The 18,318-nt window shown below is 39.9% G+C and overlaps 1 protein-coding gene across 4 annotated transcripts in view; it reads left to right on the top strand.

Annotated features, from left to right (window-relative positions):
- Positions 1-18,318, top strand: part of CTNNA2 (catenin alpha 2) — a gene marked incomplete at both ends in the record, with an annotated part of 909,395 nt that overhangs the window by 782,825 nt on the left and 108,252 nt on the right. For 3 of the 4 annotated variants that reach the window (XM_080932244.1, XM_080932242.1, XM_080932243.1), the window contains 2 exons: positions 16,373-16,465; positions 17,613-17,769. In XM_080932244.1, coding sequence (XP_080788370.1) covers positions 16,373-16,465; positions 17,613-17,769 — 250 coding nt within the window. The remainder of the gene's footprint in view (positions 1-16,372; positions 16,466-17,612; positions 17,770-18,318) is intronic. The other variant, XM_080932245.1, reaches the window with a different exon arrangement.

Raw genomic sequence — 18,318 nt, forward strand, 5'->3', positions numbered from 1 at the left:
GGAGAAACATTTTGGCAGTAAGGTTGTAGACAATTTAAGGTTCTTTTCAGAATTCAGTACAGGGAGGGGCATGGGAATCATTTCCAAAGCAGTTATTTTTGTTTTGTTTTAACTCAGCTTGGTCAGCATAGCCTGGTCATTCTGACTTGTCCACTAAAACTTTGTTTTTACATACGTCGAAGCTTGTTTATACATTTTAAAAAACTTTTAGGGGTTTAGGCTATTGATGATGCATATTTGGACTTTTCTATGAGACCTTGTGGCTGTCAGGCAGTAAATTCTGTCCTTGTTTATTTTCTAAAAATGGGTGTTTTGGAAAAGTCTCCGAGTCCATAAAACCTTTGTTTCTACAGGCCAAAACAAAGTATGATTCTATCAAAATTCAACCCGGTGAACCAATATTGGACTGGCTCTTGAAGCATAATTGGTTACTTATAGGAGTGTGAGGTCGCTATGTCACTACAAAGACTCACCCTGTTATGATTGAACACCTGGAAATTGCATCATGAAACTCCCTTTAAAGCTAACCTCTTCTTATATGACCTGTCATCTCCTAAGATGTGCAGTAGACAGGAAAAAGTGGCTGAGGTTGCAAGCAAGGGTTCTCTGACTTATCTGTGGGAGTATCAGCAGTTCCATTTCATTTATTAAAGAGGCTGCCACACATCCAGAAACAACTCAGAAAGTTGATATGGTTAACTGGCCACTGTATTCCTAGGCAATGATGGAAGTGTGGTGAACTTCCTCTTCTTGAAGCAAAAGGCGAGACTTTATCATTGGGTGAACTTAGAAAGCAATGGAAAACAGAAATCCCTTTCTCCCCAGCTAAGTCCTTTGAGAGATGACTGTGGTGGGTGCAGGGTACAAAAACAACAACAAAACAAACAAACAAACAAAAAAACCACATTTTTTTTTGAAAGGAAGGGGAGACATTTCTTCAATTTGAAATGTTCTTAAGACGTTTGGAGCAAATTTAGATTAATTTTTGAATGAGAAGATGTTTCTCTAGCAGTGTTGCATGTTAGGATTCTCTGGGGGAGCTTGAAAATTCCCACTCATATTGGACCCTGAGAATGGATCATCAGTGTTTGTATTTTCTAGAGATATTAGAATTTTTGGTGCATATCTAAACATTCAGAGGACCAAATTAGAAAGATAGAGAACCTGCTCTCAATTTTGAAGAAAATTAGTTATATAACCAAGGGAGTGTTTCCTGATGCCTTTATCATGGACTCATCTTTGGTAAATAAAAGTGTATCTAAAGCACCTGAAAAAAAATGGATCAAGTCTGCTGTCCTTAGCTTTGGCTTTGGCTGTATTGAGTTGTGTGAGAGAAGTAATAAAATAACCCATGGATATACATGACTTGTTCTAAAGCCCAAATGGCTAAGACTTGAACATGTCTTGTTTTAAATTTAATGCCCTGTGTTATTAAAGTGTGCGTGTAGGGTTATGTCCTCTCAGTTGGTCTCTTCTGAGTCAAGCAATCTGTGTTTCTGTATGAACTGCTCCCTGGCTTCCTTTACCATAGCCAGTGTCAGTTTGTTTTCAGAAATAACAGACTAGGCTTTGAAATGTCAGGCAGACATCCTCTGTCAAATGACTTTCCTCCCCATGTCCTTAAATGCAGCAGCGACTCGCTTAATTATAAGGATGGCAAGGAATCGTCGGTGGAACACTCGGTGTTTGCTGTCTTACAAAAGTTGTCATCAAGAGAGTTAGACTCATTATGTCCATTTTCTTTCGGAAGACATGACAGCATCCAGTGAAGACTGTCCTCTGTGCCAGTGCAGTCCACTTGCACATCTCAGCCTGGTGCCTTATGCCCAGACTTTAAAAACCAAAACCCCATTGGGAATCATTGTGGAACTTTTACAGTAAATTCTGATTGAGTAGGTCTCAGACAGACAGGGTTCTGGAAACTTCAGACCATGCCTTTGTAATTAGCTTGTGGTTGATGCTTGGTTCACTCTCTCCTTTACAACCCTGCCCCCTCTTTCTTTCTCTGTGTGTATATATGCCTGTGTATGTGTGCCTGTATGTGTGTGTGTGAGTGTGTGCATTGGCCAGAGACAGCATTATTATCTTCTTAAATTGCTATTTAATTTATCTTTCACATAAGCTTTCTCACTAAACTTCAGTTCCCTATTAGATACACTGGCTAGCTGGCAAGCCCCATGGGATTTTTTTTTCCCCATCTCTTCCTTCCCAGTGCTGGGAGTTTAGGCATAGGCTGCCACATCCTGCTTTTACACAGGGGCCAGGGAGCCTAATTTAGGTCCTCACTTCTGCATAACAAGCAGTTTACCAATAGAGGGAGCTCTCTGGCTCAGTACTTTGAGTGGCCAGGCTCTACCTGAATCTCACCCAGAAGAGCCAATGCAGGCTCAGTTCCCATGGAGCATGACAAATCTATTGAACCCTACACTTAAAATTGTAGCCTGTCATCATACCCTAACATAGTCATCACAGACTCTTATTTCCTCCTAAATTGATCCTTGAGATGTTCTGGCCACACTCTAGTGATACTGCTTCTACTGGATTTTTGCATAGATTCTTTGTGGATGCTTTGAAAAGGCTATGAAATCATTTGGGGACATTCTCCAACTTCCTAGCTTTTTAGTTCTCAAACCAGCTAATACTTTTGAACAAGCTTTATCTAGTAAAATCATGGTTGTTGGTGTTGGGCTTGATTAAATGTGAATAATCGCACAAGAATGCAAAGGGGAGAGATGGAGAGATACTTGAACATTTGTAGAAATGAGATGAGGAGTGAGGACAGACAGAGTTAATCAGAGGTGACGATAATCAGGAGGACAGGAATGCTCAGGGCAGCTAGTTCCCTGGCAGGAACTTAAGTATCCCTCGTGGTTTATGATACTATTATACTTGTGATGCTAGAAAACTTGTCGCTGTGAGGAGTTAACTATTTATGACCTTAAGTGTCAGGAAGTATACCATCATTTTTTTCATCATGTGTTTAATCATTTCTTAAAAGCATAAGGGCATTCTTAGATTCTTAGCTGGAAGATCACACACACACACACACACACACACACACACACACACACACACACATATAATTTTCATGGCTCATGACCAAATTTTACTCTTATTTAAACATGAAATAACGTTCCCGAGAAAATCATTTGTAAACATGCAATTTATCCTGTTGTGGTAAAAAAAATAGAACTAGACACTTTAAAATTTTACTTAGGCTTCTAGGATGGCAAAAGGATCTTCATAATTATCATGTACTTCACACTGATGATCTTCAAATACTTTTATAGCGCCCCCGCCCCCATGTAGGCACACAAGGTGTGCTCCATAAACTTGCACCCCATGAGGGAACCTATCTGAGCTAAAAGCTCTCAGTTATTGAAATGAGCAGCCTACCTGGAAAGCACAAAGCTAAACAGAAGCAAGATGCATAGAATTTCCCTATTACTCACTCTTTTCTGGAAATATTAGTCAGAATGCCATCATTAGCTTTATATCACTGAGCAAACTGAAAGGTCAAATCAAATGGCCATTCAGTTAGATGACAGATTCAGCTAAAAGAAAGAAAGAAAGAAAAAAATAAAGACCCCCTAAGGATGAAAAAGCAAAGCAATTCTATTGTAGGACGTTGCTAAGGTTCCTCTACATTTGAAGGGTATTATGGGCTAGGACTGATCCTATGGGCATTAGTGACAAGAATAACCTTGGCTGCGAGTTTGTGGATCCTTGCAAAAGTACAGCTGTTCATTCTATCTAGACCTGGTGATCATATCCCAAGGGTCAGAGAATGAAGCCCGGATGCATCTGTGACCTTGCATGGCCATGACTCTGGACTGCAATGGCTACATCTGCTGCCCAGTGAGGCAGAGGTGACCCTTTAGGGGTCAGCCTGGAAGGAAAATGGATTTTACTGCTTCAGTTCTTTGCAAGAGAGTTCCCAGGTTGCTCCCAAATAACTCTGCTGTCTAGTTGGTGGACACCACTGTAACCCTATCTCTGGTCATTATAGGAATGCTTTAGATTTGAGTGCTGTGCTTGACGCTCTCATACTCACAGGCATTCTTGGGAACACGTGATCCAAAGAAAGCAGTAAATGCTTGGCATTCAGTAAGACGTTTTTCAGCCCTTGTGAGATTTGTGTGTGTGTTATGTTTGCCAGTGAAATCAGGAAGCTTGATCTCTCTGTAGGACAGAGGCATGGTATGGTGGCCGCACCAGCACATGTGATAAATAGTTGAGAGTTCCTGCTGTGTGAATGAGGTTGTTCTTATGAAAGAATGGAGATGACTATAAGCAGAGAGCTGGAAGTAGATATCGTGAAGCAAGTTCACGAAGACAGACGTTGACAGAAGAATGATGATTAATGTCAACATATGGGAGATAACTCTGGGGACATCCTTGGGGTGGCCCTGTAGCTCTGTCATAATTCTACTTGACCTGTGCAATGACCCTAAAATGAAGTGCACATAGAAAGTTCCATAAGATTACCACTAGATGATGAAGGGCTTTCACCTGGTCTAGAAATGTGTGGGCTTGCTCCTAGGGAAGTGATGTGGAAAAGAAGAACTGTACTTTGCACCCATATTCCAACTAAGTCACTAAAAGGAGATGTAAAATACCATGAACAATCTTTAAAAGGCAGGAGAGCAGATCTGAAGTACAAGAAGAGATAGTAAAGGGGTAGAGATAAGATAGAATTTTAAGTTGAGGGGGATAGGCTGTGGGATGGGACCGGTATAGGATGCACTTCAAATGGGAGGATGGAGAATTTGCAAGTAGGAAGGGCAGAGAGGGAGCAGTTAAAGGATTTGAACTTTCATGCTCGTCAATTCATTAAGGCCTTTCACTGTGTGACAGAGGACATGACTCATGTCATGTTCCCAAAGCTTATGTAATCTACTTAAGTTAACTCTGGAGTTGGATGACAGTGTGTAGTTCACAGTTCCTCTCACTCTTACAGCATCCAATTACAATGATGAATGCATGGATTTTTGTCTTGGGGCTACTGGGGGGCTACCACTCTCTCCGATGTGTAGTCTGGATCCTATAGACAAATTACGTATGCACTTGAGTAAAGCCTAGGATGGAGATCATGTCTTAGAAGTTAGTTGAATCAGGGAGAATGATGAAAAAGTAAACATCAAAAGAGACCATGATTGCAGGAGGTGTCATATCATTAATATAAGGAGGCCTCTGGAGTGATCTTGCAGTTTCAGGAATGGAAGGTGTTACAGTTAGAGAAATGTCCCACCTAATTATGAACCCAGATTTCCTCTGGTAGCTTACTGGCAATCTGCACGTGCAAATGTTTAAAGTTTAGATGGCATCCTAAAAGTCTGTCTGTAAGTCTTGTACCATATATGACCCTCCTGCTACTCTTCTTATTTTCTTATTGCTTTTACACAACTTAATACAATAAGGAGACTTGAACTATATATACTTTTATTTGTTAAAAATATGTACCTATTTCTTACCTACTTAACCACTTTTTTATTTATTACTTGTGTAGGCCATGTGTGTGGTGTGTGCTGCACATGTGTTTAGATGCATGGATGCATGCGTGCATGTGCTTGTGCATATGTGCATGGTGGATGTGCATGGGGGTCTAATTTTGATGCTAAATGTTTGCTCATTTTGTCCACATGGCATATTATGGTAGAGTCTTTCATTGAACCCTAAACTCACCATTTAAGTCAGTCTGGCTAGACAGCTTGCTCTGTCCCTATCTTTTCATTTGCTATGTTTACAAATGTGTCACCAAGATGGCGTGACAATTATATGGGTTCCAAGGATTAAACTTCAGTCCTCATACATGTGCAGCAAGTATTTATTAACTTACTGAGCCAGCTCCACAGCCCCAGATCTACTTAACTTTAAAATAAAATTGATTTTGACACAAGTATAGCATAATCTATACTTTGTTCAATTCCTATCCTGAAGATGCTTCAGAGTATTGGACAGGCCTGTACAAATGCATCCTTGATCCTGACCAAATTTCCATCTAAACCAGAGACTGACAATCCTTGTTGGTGCAGGTAGATGCTCCCTCTTCCTGGTTTGTGTGTTACGTGCTATCTGTCACTGCAAATCAACTCTGCCTTTGTTAATGCAAAAGTACTCAGAGACAATGCATACATTGAAAATGATATGTTTCAGTAATATTTTATTTATAAATCCAGTTGAGCCAATAAAACTTCCATTACAAAACCAGTGGAAGAAGAAAAATAAGGATTTGGGGATGAAACTAAAGGAGTAAAATTCTTTGTTCTTATGTCTTTTTCAAAAGCTGACATGAAAGGTCAGTTTCTAAGGAGCATCTAACTTTACCCAAATTATGCTCCATAGGCAGAAAAGGTGAACTTCGTGAATAGTTGTATAGGCAGTTTTTCTGCTAGGTAAAATTTATCTTTCTGTTATCCAAATGTTGATTTTTCTGCCCTAATATTTCCATTCTTTCTGAACACAGTGTTATAATGCTTATGTTGAGAATCTTCTGTCTCAAGTTTGTGTAAACAGTTTTTACCATTTATTCCTTGCCTTGTCAATAAGAACTGACCACCCAGTGGCTGGGTAGAAGATAGAATAGGGTAGGACTTCTGACAGTCAGGGGGAGGAGAAAGCGGAAGGGAGAGAGAGAGATGGGGGAGAGGTGGGACAGACAGAGAGGCAGAGAGACAGACATACACACACACACACACACACACACACAGAGAGAGAGAGAGAGAGAGAGAGAGAGAGAGAGAGAGAGAGAGAGAACACCAGAAAAGAGTTCATAGAATCCAACAGGAGAATGGAAGACCACTACTGTAATTATTATTGGGTTCATCACTAGGATGTCTCCAGATTAGTTTAGGGACTTAAGATAAATCATTTGACTGCACAGGTATTCAGATGAATCTTTAAAATAAATTGGTGTGTTGCTATTGGCAACTAGCTAGAAATATAGCTGCCATATTAATTTACTACATGCATAGTTACTTTGGATTTTCTTTTTCTGTCATTTATTTATTTATTTTTTGCAACAAAGAATTCTGACTGGTTGATTATAGGCCATACAGAGTAAGACTTGGGAAAAATAGGGGCTCACATGGACAGGAATTTAAGAAAATTCAGGACAGTGGCTGCCTATGCTTAAGTCTTTATGGGACTCATGGTAACCTCAAGGATGTGTGCTCTATTTTTTATTTATGTGCATGTATATGGGGCAGTGGTGCCTGTGGAGAGATAAAGACGACAGCAAGTCATGGCTAATGGAGTTTCAGTGACCAGCTGGAAGTTTTATTGAAGATGGGTATTTATGTATACCTGTATATTTAATTGTATATTTACATGTTTTTACTCACATGTACATAAATGATACATAAAGCAGTAGTATGTGTTGAATAGTCAGTGTCCAGGGTCGTGTAGACAGTATACCTTCCTTATTGACTATTGTGAGTAGATTGTCTCCAGAGAATTTACTTTGGCATATTTCTAGGAGTTTAATTGATAGAGGCACTTTCTACAAGAACTCCCCTCTTCACAAATCCCCAAAGACAATCTGGGACAAAATGAGGTCTCTGGCCTAACTCTCATTAAATGAGAATTCAGTGCAAAAAGACAGATCTTTAATGGTCAGAATAGTTACACATGAAGCTACAATCTTGACTGTACCCTACTGCGCATCACCAGGCTACAGGAAGAAACTGTTCTTTCTCACTTACTCGTCAGGATCTTGATTCTACACATATTCCTAGACACCTCAAAACACTGAGCACTGGATGGCCTTAATGTAACTCATATCCATCACTACAGACAAATTCCCATACTTCCAGTACTCAGCCTTAGTATATGAAGATCAACATCTTTTATGTACTAATTTTCATGGAACCTAGGAAAGGAAAATAATAGCAAGGAGTAAAGATACTTCACCTCCTTGATGTGCAGAGAGAGAGAATGAAATCTCAGGAGGTCTTCGGTAATTAAAAGGGGATTATGTCTATGGCATGATTTTAGATAACATAAAAGAAGCCTCTGCTATCCTTTTCACATCACAGCACATTATTGATGAAGCAGCTTCAAGAACACATTAGGTGATGTTTTATTGCATTGTTGTAAGCCGCTGAGGTTTTTATATATGAAGGGTATAGATTTATGCTGAGTGATTCAGCGAGAAAGCAAGCACATCAATTTGTTCATGAATGTGAGCTGGTGATTACCTCCATTAAAGTCACTAGGGCAGACTGATCACTTTAATTTAGGCAGAGGCATGCACACAGCATTGCTAGTTGTGCTTGTATCCCCAAGAACGCAAGCAGAGGAGCTATTTTTGCACCCCAGAGGAGCCCTAGACATGCAGATTTGTGTTGTCATAGGTGTCTAACTACAGACAAGGGTGCAAGGACTAATGATGGGACTAAAAAGAAATTCTTCTGCAGTTCTGTGTTAACAGGATGGTGCATCTGGTTCATTTGGCTCTTAGCTGTCACATGCCAACTCCATGTTTAATTGTGACAAAGGGTTGTGTGGGGAATACATCACTGTCCCAACTCTAAACAATGGAATTTGGAGGTGTGCTTGGAGTGATTCAGCTACAGAAAACTGAATGTTCTATCACTGCCACAACCCAACTGGGACTTGTGGCCTTATGTGTTTACTTGCTTACTTTGAATGTAACTGAGTTCCAGTAACCCATTGGTTCTCAGCCTTCCTAATGCTGCGACCATCCAATATGGTTTATTCATGCTGTGTTGCCACCCCCACCAACCATAAAATTATTTTCGTTGCTATTTCCTAACTGTAATTTTGCTACTCTTGTGACTCATAAATCATTGAGTTTTCCAGTGGTCTTAGAAGACCACTGTAAAAGGTTCAGTGCAATCTGATCCAAAAGTTGGGAACCGATGTCCTAATCAGAGCTACGCACTAGGTGTGTTGGATGCTTCTGTCTTGCAGGGGCTTAGAGTATATGTAATGGGAAGCAACTTCTTAAAGAATGCTGATGTCTGCATGTCATTTATGAAATAGTTAGTCACATGGGCACTAAGATGTCATGGTGAGAGACATGTCTAGAAGAGATGGTCGGGATAAGGTGCTAATGAAGAGTTCAAATCTAAGCACTGAAGAGAACCTTCTGCCAGCAGCGTGGCCATATGCAAACCAGCACTAAAGGAAGCTCCATCACCCATGATTTCTACCTGACAGGAGCCAACATGAAATCAGACGAGAAAGTTCTTCTGTGGGGAATAGTGAGCACAGGTGACCCCCCTACTAGCTGCATTGCAAAACGGAAATTATTTGGAAATAGTAAAGCAAAGTTATGAAAAGCTAAGCATTAAATATAGAAAATTGCATAGAAAACTGAGAATATTTGGAAAATGAGGTAAGTACTGTAGTCAGACACAGAGATAGTATCTGTCACAATTTATGCATAAGGATAGACTAAGATATTCGGATGATAGCATATAAAATGTTGTTTATTTGTTTTTATTGATGTGTATGTGGGGGTGGGGGTGCCTGTAGAAGCCTGAAGGAAATATCAGGTCCTCTGGAGCTGCAGTGATTAGGAGCTATGAGCCTCATGATATGGAAGCTGGAAACTGAACTAGGATTCTCTGCAAGAGCAGCAAGAGTTCTCATCTCATCTATTCATCTCAAAGTCCATCAGCATGTATCTCTTCCTGTCCTTCATCTCCTCAGCATACTCATTCATTTATGAATTTTTAAAACAGGTTGCACATGCATTTCTTTATCTATAGGTTTAGCATTCAATAATTCAATGAACCACAGAGCCAAAATAATAAGGGAATAATTGCATCTATACTAAAGATGAGGATTATTTTTTCTTTCTTAATCAACCAAGCATATTTCCTAATGTCTCAGATTCTCACAGATCCAGCACATGATTTAACTATTGCTGCAACGCATCTTCTGTTTCCCACAGACAACTTGTTCTGATGCTCAGACGCCACACAGAAAACACCTGCGCGGCCTTTTCCTCTCTCCCCTGCCCTCATTTCAATTCCCTTTCAGAAGTTTTTGAGGAGAATTTCTCTTCAGTGTGGATATCATGCAATCAGTTTAACTAAACAGCTCTGCCCACCACGCATGTGGCCCCTGAAATAGCAATTTTAATAGCTGCAAATATAATATCCTATGGTAAACTTTAATGTTTTCTAGTCCTCCAGGAAAGTGGATAACTGTTAATGCCTCAGTAACTGTCAATAATTCAGGAATGGAGAAAAAAAAAAAAAAGGCCAGGTCCAGCTGGACAGGAACATCTTTATAAACTCACCTGCTTGGCTGACTCATGTATGATCCAAAATTGACTCAAGTTTAATCCGGCTGCACAGTGTCTTCAGGGCTGCAGTCTATCCTCTACCCATGGTCTCTTGTTTGTTTTTTCCTCGTTGTTTTATAATGTCTAATGAGATTAGTTTTTTTTTTCTTTTCCATTCCCCCAGTCTCAGCCCTGTTGTGCTAAAATGACCATAGTGATAAGTCTTGTTTCAAAAAAATAGGATACTTTATTCAACCAAGGAGGTTCTGATTTCATTTAATGTGTACTTAAAGAATAGATGGTCAGGACTAGTTAGAAGGCATTTACTTCACGCAGCATACTTAGGCTGGTGAGTGTTAGGAGGCTCAAGCTACTGCCCTGGCTCTCAGCCTTCCTAGTGCTATGACCCTGTAATAGAGTTCCTCCTGTTGTAGTGAGCCCCAGCCAAAGCATTGTTTTCATTGCTACTTCATTGCTGGAATGTTGCTATTGTTTGGAATTATAATGTAAATATCTGTGTTTTCCTGATGGTCTCAGATTACCCATGTGAGAGGGTTGAGGGTTTCAATCCACAAGTTGAGAACTACTGCATTAGTGGCTACCTGGAAAACTAAGCCATGAGTCATCTGCTGACAGAGTTGTAAAAATCAAAATACATGGAAGTCTGTTCAGAGCCATGATAATGGCAGTGGGTGAGGGAGAAGCAGAGGAATGCAAGCCGAAATAAAACAAGGAAGGTAGGGATTTGGATGGCATCCATGACTGGTTTCAAGCACACATCCTGCCTTCTGAGATACCAAAGTCCTTAGTGTGCTATTTGGAATCCTCTCAGCAGGGTTCCTAATACAATAGAAGGCAAATGGGATTCCGATTTTAAGTGGAATTAAACATAGGAGTACTTTGCAGAGTAGCTGCTGCCAAACTTGGGATTTGTGGATCTGTGGAAATTAAAGAGAATAAATAATCAGAGAGCAGTGGAGATTGCCAGTTGTTTGTTTCTGCCCAGTGTTGCCAGCTCTGTCCCTCCAGCGGGCTTCTGTTGGGTGCTGAGCATCTTCTTGAGCCTGGAGTCACCATGGAGTTTATTTAAACAAAGAGCAAGAAACAAAAAGTTATATAAAAAGCCATTACCTTGTGGACTTTACTAGCTGGCATTTCTTTCTTTCCAAAGAGTCCAGCTGTTTTCGGTTCTACCCCTCCTGGGCCAGTAGAAGGGCCAGCTTCTCCTTGGGAGCTGACAGCCAGCACTGGTCTGGACATGACCCCCTCTGTACTTACTTGACTAGCATAGTCACTCCTATGTAGGCTCCAACTCCACCTCTACTTAGGCATTTCTATTTAATTTCTAATCAATAAGGATAGAATAATTCATTTCTAATTAAGCCATTGTTTAACCCTTAGAGAAGTAAAAAAAGGTTTACCAGATCTTTTTATCACACACACACACACACATATATATATATATATATATATATACACATACATACATATATATAGTATCTCAAGGTATTGAGTAGACAATGTATAATAGGTTATCATGTGTCTTGCAGCTTCAGAAGTTATGAACAGCTTCCTGGCCTTATTTGTTTCATACCCCCAACTATTTCTCCTTTTCATTTTATTGTGAGTACATTCTAGCCATTTTAGTATTATGTTCACCAACATTTTGATTATCTCTTTTAAATAAACAAAACATCACTACCTATGGGGAAGGTATTTGCATTTAAGCACAGGAGCATTTGGGGGCCAGACGAAGGCATCAGATCCTCCTGGAACTGTTGTTTTCATTGGGAATTTCTGGATCTGGGTTGTAGGAGTGGAACTCAGGTCCTGTAGAAGAGCAGTAAGCAGTCATATGCTCCCTACCTTCTGCCACTCTTCTAAAGTAATTGATACAGCAGCATCATGCTTTCCAAATATAAATAACTCCATAAGAGCAGTGCATATTTAGTTAACACTGAAGTTTCTTTGGCATAATAAACTTTAATTTATACATTTATCGATTTACACATTTGCATATGGCTATAGCTTATTTTTTTCAGCATGTCAATAAGATGTTATGACCTTTCCTCTACCCATCAGGACTTTCATGATGGCAGTCCTGATGTTCTGTTTTCCAATTATTTTTATCTTTTGTATTTTCTGTCAGAGTTATTTAATTATACATACTGGTCAGTTTTAGATCATTTTTGTTGGGAGAAATGTTTTATAGAAAGTGTTATTGCTGTCTTTTTTTTCTTGTAGAGTCAATGTTAATGGAAAAGACACATCTCAATAAAATTTTTAACGTGGCACTTAAAAAACATTGAAATAATTTAAAATAATCTTAAATCTTTTTAAAAAACATTGTAATACTGAAAATAACTGTAAATCAGTATTTTCTTCCCTGAAAACTGACTGAATTCTGTAGCAAGTAGACATGAAGAGCAACATTCAGTCTCAAATGACCAACATTCTAGTTCTTACTAACAAAATTCTTCTAGAGAGAAGTTTTGTTTCTAGACCAACTATAAAATTTAAGGGGAACACCAAAACAAATGTAACAAAAACCTCAGAGAAGACTCCTTATTTGAAATTTCCTAGGTTCGTTTAAAAATTTGAAAACATTATAATAGTATCAGTCACTTAACCTCTAGACTCCTAATACTCTTCATACTTAAACCTAATGTCTCACTTTTCTACAAAATGCCATTTTTATACACTGTTTCGCTGAATGCTTTGTTGCTGTCTCCTTCCCTGATTGCCTACCCTCTTTCAAGAAAGCTGATTTTATGAATTAAAAAAAAAAACTCACTTGAAACACCAATTTGTTATTTCTGTCACTGGTGTGGTTACTTAAGGGAGAATGGATTTATGTGGGTCACAGTTCCAGGATATGTCTATTGTGGTAGCAGAGTTATGGTGGTGTTCACTTAATGTAGTTGGTTACAGTGCAGTCACAGTGAGAGCACAAAGTCCCTGAATGTTTGTGCACAGCTAACTTTCTATAATCCATGGGAAGGTGTGACCACAGGGAGCAATGTTGCCAATGCTTAGGGTGAACTTTCCCACTTCAATTAAACTGATCTAGATATTTCCTTACCGGCATGCACAGAACCTAATCCAGTCTCAGTAATTCATCACAGATGGGTCTGGAGGCTTGTTTCCTAGGCGACACAAGATTCTGTCATGTTGACAATCAACACAAACTCTCTCCATGCCCTTCCATGAGACACGCCATCTGGTTTTTTTTTTTTTTTTTTCCATCTCCCGTTTTCTTATAGCCATTCAGAAATCAGGTATTATTTCATTGACAGTGCTGATATCTATCTATCTATCTATCTATCTATCTATCTATCTATCTATCTATCTATCTATCTATCTATCTATCTATCTACCTATCCATCCATCCATCCATCCATCTATCCATCCATCCATCCATCCATCCATCCATCCATCCATCCATCCATCCATCCATCCATCTATCTATCTATCATCTATCTATCTATATTAAATGGAAGAGATGGAAGAAAATATTAACCAAAGCTTGTTTTCTAGAGTAATTTGATTTTTTATGTTGGTGATATACAGCATTCTTTTAATGCCCACTGTTTAGAAAGCAAAGTGACAATAACTATGTCTCACATATCAAGGATGGATGGTACAGAATAATCTGCTTCCACATGTTGAGTCCTGCTAATTAAGGTCAAAGTCTTCCAGTGTCTTGATAGCCTTCTGAGCTAAGCACAAAATGGGGGACCCCCTTTACTATCAGGAATTCTTCTTCTCTGACTTTGTCTGGGGAACTCAAACGCCCATATCTTCTACCCAAAGAAGGTGCTTTAGCCTTGGTGAGATTACAGGTTCAGCTTTCTTTCTTGTGATCAGTTCAGCAGGCACCTGAGATCCCTGGAATGCCTTCTCATGCTGACAAGGAGTCTCAGTACTTTAGCCTTCAGGCAACAACCCTTGTCCATGCTCAATATTCCTACCTCCTTCCCCAAAACCATACAACCATTGATTCACTGTATATAAAATTGATCTGTCTTCTGAAGCTGATCCCAGAGTGTCTTCATCTTCGCTGTACTCATGAGCCTTCTGAAATCCTATTAATTCCCACTGTACTCCTTTTGTCCCCGTAGACCAGTGGCCAATAATGCCAGTGTGAAGTGAGGACCACAATCACATAAAGCTGTATCTCATGGCATAAAACAATATTCAGCTTTGGTGTGAAGGCATTCAACTTAAGATTAGGAACCCAAATTTAAGTAATTAAATTTTTCTGAAAAAAAAAATCCATATTATCCTGATGTTTTTTAGGCTATCATAAACAAGGAAGTTTGAATTTTGGGTTCACTTTAAGAACTAGAATGTGGGTGCTATTGTTTAATACCATAGAGTAGGTAAAAACTGATCAGAAGCTGTGTGGGGGCATTTTCTTTAACCAAGTAGTCATAACTCTGTTTTGAGTATGACCTGTAGAAATCATACTCCAAATTATTGCATTCAGCCATGTATATACACACTCATATTAAGTTATTCTTCAGGAATCCAGTTAATGCATATCAAAAATCTGTGTTGGGCACTGAATTAATCATTTGGAATGCACAATGAATAAACATACAGAAAATGGTGGCCACATGGGTTAGCTAGTAAAAGCTTGTAATGATTTTTGTGCCCATTGGTGTCCCTTATTGCGAGGCACCATCCTTTTATTTTCTCAGACTTATTTCAAAAAGTAAATGTAATAGGGGAAACCATCAGAGGAATTTTAAGTGCAGGTTACAAGAAAGTAGAAGATAATATTCATAACTCACTGGAGCTGTGACTTTGGCAGCTTCTATTTTCATTATACTAGACAATGTATCTTCCTTACTAATCTTCAAAAAGCACCTCTTACCATGATGGAGTATTGAAGTCATCTTAAAGTATTCTTCTCCACAACCGCCTTCCTGGTTACTGATAAGGAGCGAAGAGCTCATGTGGCTGCTTGGGGATTATGCCTCTTCACACATCCCAGCTCTACATTCCTCAGGGTTCTGCAGAACACTTTATTAGTGATGCAAACGTGTGGTTCATTTTAATCTCTCCAAGCATTTGGTAGAGACCAGAGACATCCTGAGTATAAACTGCATGTGGCCCAGAGGTCCTAGGGCACTGTCCCTTTCTAGCACCTTGTTGTGCCAAGGCTACCCTGCCCATCTCCCAGTTTAGCTTCTTCAATCCTCAATCTACTAATTTCTTGACAGCAGCCTGATGGGATGAATCAGAGTTTTAATGACAGCTTTGTGTACTGTTGACCGTGACCAATCAATCTCTCCTTGTATTGCCAATTCTCACTCCTTGAGGCCAATATATATAAACAGACAGAGAGAGAGAGAGAGAGAGAGAGACAGAGAGAGAGAGAGAGAGAGAGAGAGAGAGAGAGAGAGAGAGAGAGAGAGAGAGAGAGAGCTGCTTGTTCCCGGAAGTTGAATTCTGTTTTGCTTTGTTTTTTAGCTGTTTTGGATTGTTTAATGTTTTTGAAAAATCAAGTATGGTACAGTTGGAGAGTTGGACGATCTAGATTTCTATACATCCCACTGGTGCCTGCTGGCCCATACAGTCTTTTGTCACTTCAGCCTTACTTGCTCACAAGTGCACTGCATTGGGTGACTGGCAACTTTAGGCAGATGTGGATTCCATTTGTAAAGCACTCTAATTCAGCATGTGGTATGTCTCTGAATTGCAAAACATCCCGTGTAGTATTTCTCTGACTGAAAAGAGTCAAGGGTAGATTCAGCCAGAATCTCAGAAATCTTTATGGAATGGTAACTCCTTGGAGCACATGAGAGAGTGAGCAAAAACCAGGGCAGGGCAAAGGAGAGGAATGGCCAAAGTACTTCATTTAAATACTATGTTTCCATATGCTTGGGGATGGAAGCCATAGTTGGTTATTAGCTGGCTGGTCTTCTGGGAGAGATGCCTACATTCACAAAGTAGTATCCCATGCCTTGGCACGGAAGAATGCCCTTATCACGCTGGTGGTGGGATTTGAGGAGGGAATGACACCCTTCTGAAAAGTACAAGCTCACTCCTCCTAGTTCTCCTTGGCTTCTTTCCATTCTGTTTTTCACTTTATCTTCTTTTACACAGGTTGCCAATTTGGCTTGTTCCATCTCCAACAATGAGGAAGGGGTGAAATTAGTCAGGATGGCGGCCACCCAGATTGACAGCCTGTGTCCTCAGGTAAGTGCCCTTTATTTGGCTTCTAATGTCACTTGGTATTTTGACAATCAGATTCCTCTAGCAGAAACCCTCTCTTTTATCCTCTCCATCCCTTCCTCCCTCCCTCATTCCCTCCCACTCTCTCTTTCTTTTTCTCTATAGTATGGGGGTGTGCACCTGCACACAAATGTATGCACATGCCCATGGAGGCCAGAAGTCCACTTCTATTATTCTCTATATTATTATTACATATTTTTATCAAACATCTCAGTAGATCTGAAGATCATAGATTGGCATAGGCTAGCTAGTCACTGTGCTTCAGAGATGCCTTTCCTCTGCTCCTTGCCAGGCCAGACCATAGGTATCCACTGCTTCTTCTTCTTACATGTGTTCGAGGCATCCAAACTCAGTCCCTTGTTGAAGTCATTTTACCCACTGAGCCATCTTCACAGCCTCTTCCAGCTCTGTCATTGTTGAACTGGAACATGTTTAACTGTCAGTCCTGAAGCATTTCAAGTTTTATCTTTCTCGAAAAGAGATCCTTGGCCTTCAGTGGACTCAGGATGCGAGTGGCGATTATCCTCATTTCTACTCATATTGACTTCATTCTGTTTGTTTGGGGTTGTGGTTTAAATGTTCCAAATCTATTTACAGTATCTCAATAAGTAAATTATGAGCTTGCACATGCAGAGAGCAAGGGATATATTTCTCACACATCTGTGCTAAAATAATTAGGCTTGTCCAGCAAATACTTTTGAAACCTGAGGCTAATTCCTTTTCCTCCAAAAGAAACAACAAAAGATAATGGCAGCTAATAGCTTCCTTTACCTCTCATGGTTTTTAATTGTGGGGGATTCTGACACATCATTTATCCACAGTAACTTCAAAGTCTGGGTTCCAACATGTGTTTTGAGCTCCTTCTCTCCCTTCTGCAGAAAGTGACTGTCCCTGGGGGAACACCAAGGCACTGAGAATGGAGTGGGTGGTTGGGAGAGAAAGCACCTTCATGGGAGCAAGGGAAGGGGGAGAAAAGTAGGGGGGGAAGGCGATAACATTTAAAATGTAAACACAGAGAATATCTAATGAAAATGAAAAAAAAAAAAAAGAAAAGAAAGGGAAAGGAAAAAAAGAAACTGACCAACCTGTCTTCTTGTTCTCTACCCAACAGGTTATCAACGCCGCCCTCACTCTGGCTGCTCGGCCACAGAGTAAAGTTGCTCAGGACAACATGGATGTCTTCAAAGACCAGTGGGAAAAGCAGGTCCGAGTGCTCACTGAGGCTGTGGATGACATCACCTCAGTGGATGACTTCCTATCTGTCTCAGGTAATCAGCTACAGGCTCCTTACCAGAGAGCCAGAGGAAGCTAACAAGATAAGAAATAGCTCAGCAATGGTATGGGTCTGTAATTCAGGGCCTTTCTTTGGCCTTTTGAGTTTTCAGTTTTAGGAAATGTGATTAAAACAGCCTCTTGGGAGAAAACTGTTCTGTCAAAACACTAGGTGAAAAACTACAACTTTCAGATGACAAGCTTGGAAGCTGAACATATTGTACAATGAAGCTTAGAGTCTATTTTAGATTTTGCATTTTTCAAAAGAAGGATGGATTTTACACTTACCTAAATTATCCAGGGGGCTTAGGATAAACAAATCACTTGATTTGTGCCTTAAAATAGATGATCACTTATTTAGGTATGTCTATGTGAAGAAGTTCTAATTGTCTATATAACACATCATAAAATGACCTGGGAAGAGAATGTCTATAAGTCTGTCTTGTGTGCAAGCCTACAGGAAACTGTCTTAAATTAACTGGTGTAGGAATTCCCATAGGCCACAGTGGGTTGCAACATTCCCAATCCTGAGTTGTATGCATGCA

The sequence above is a fragment of the Micromys minutus genome (assembly GCF_963924665.1).
Source record: "Micromys minutus genome assembly, chromosome: 18".
Lineage (NCBI taxonomy): Eukaryota > Metazoa > Chordata > Mammalia > Rodentia > Muridae > Micromys > Micromys minutus.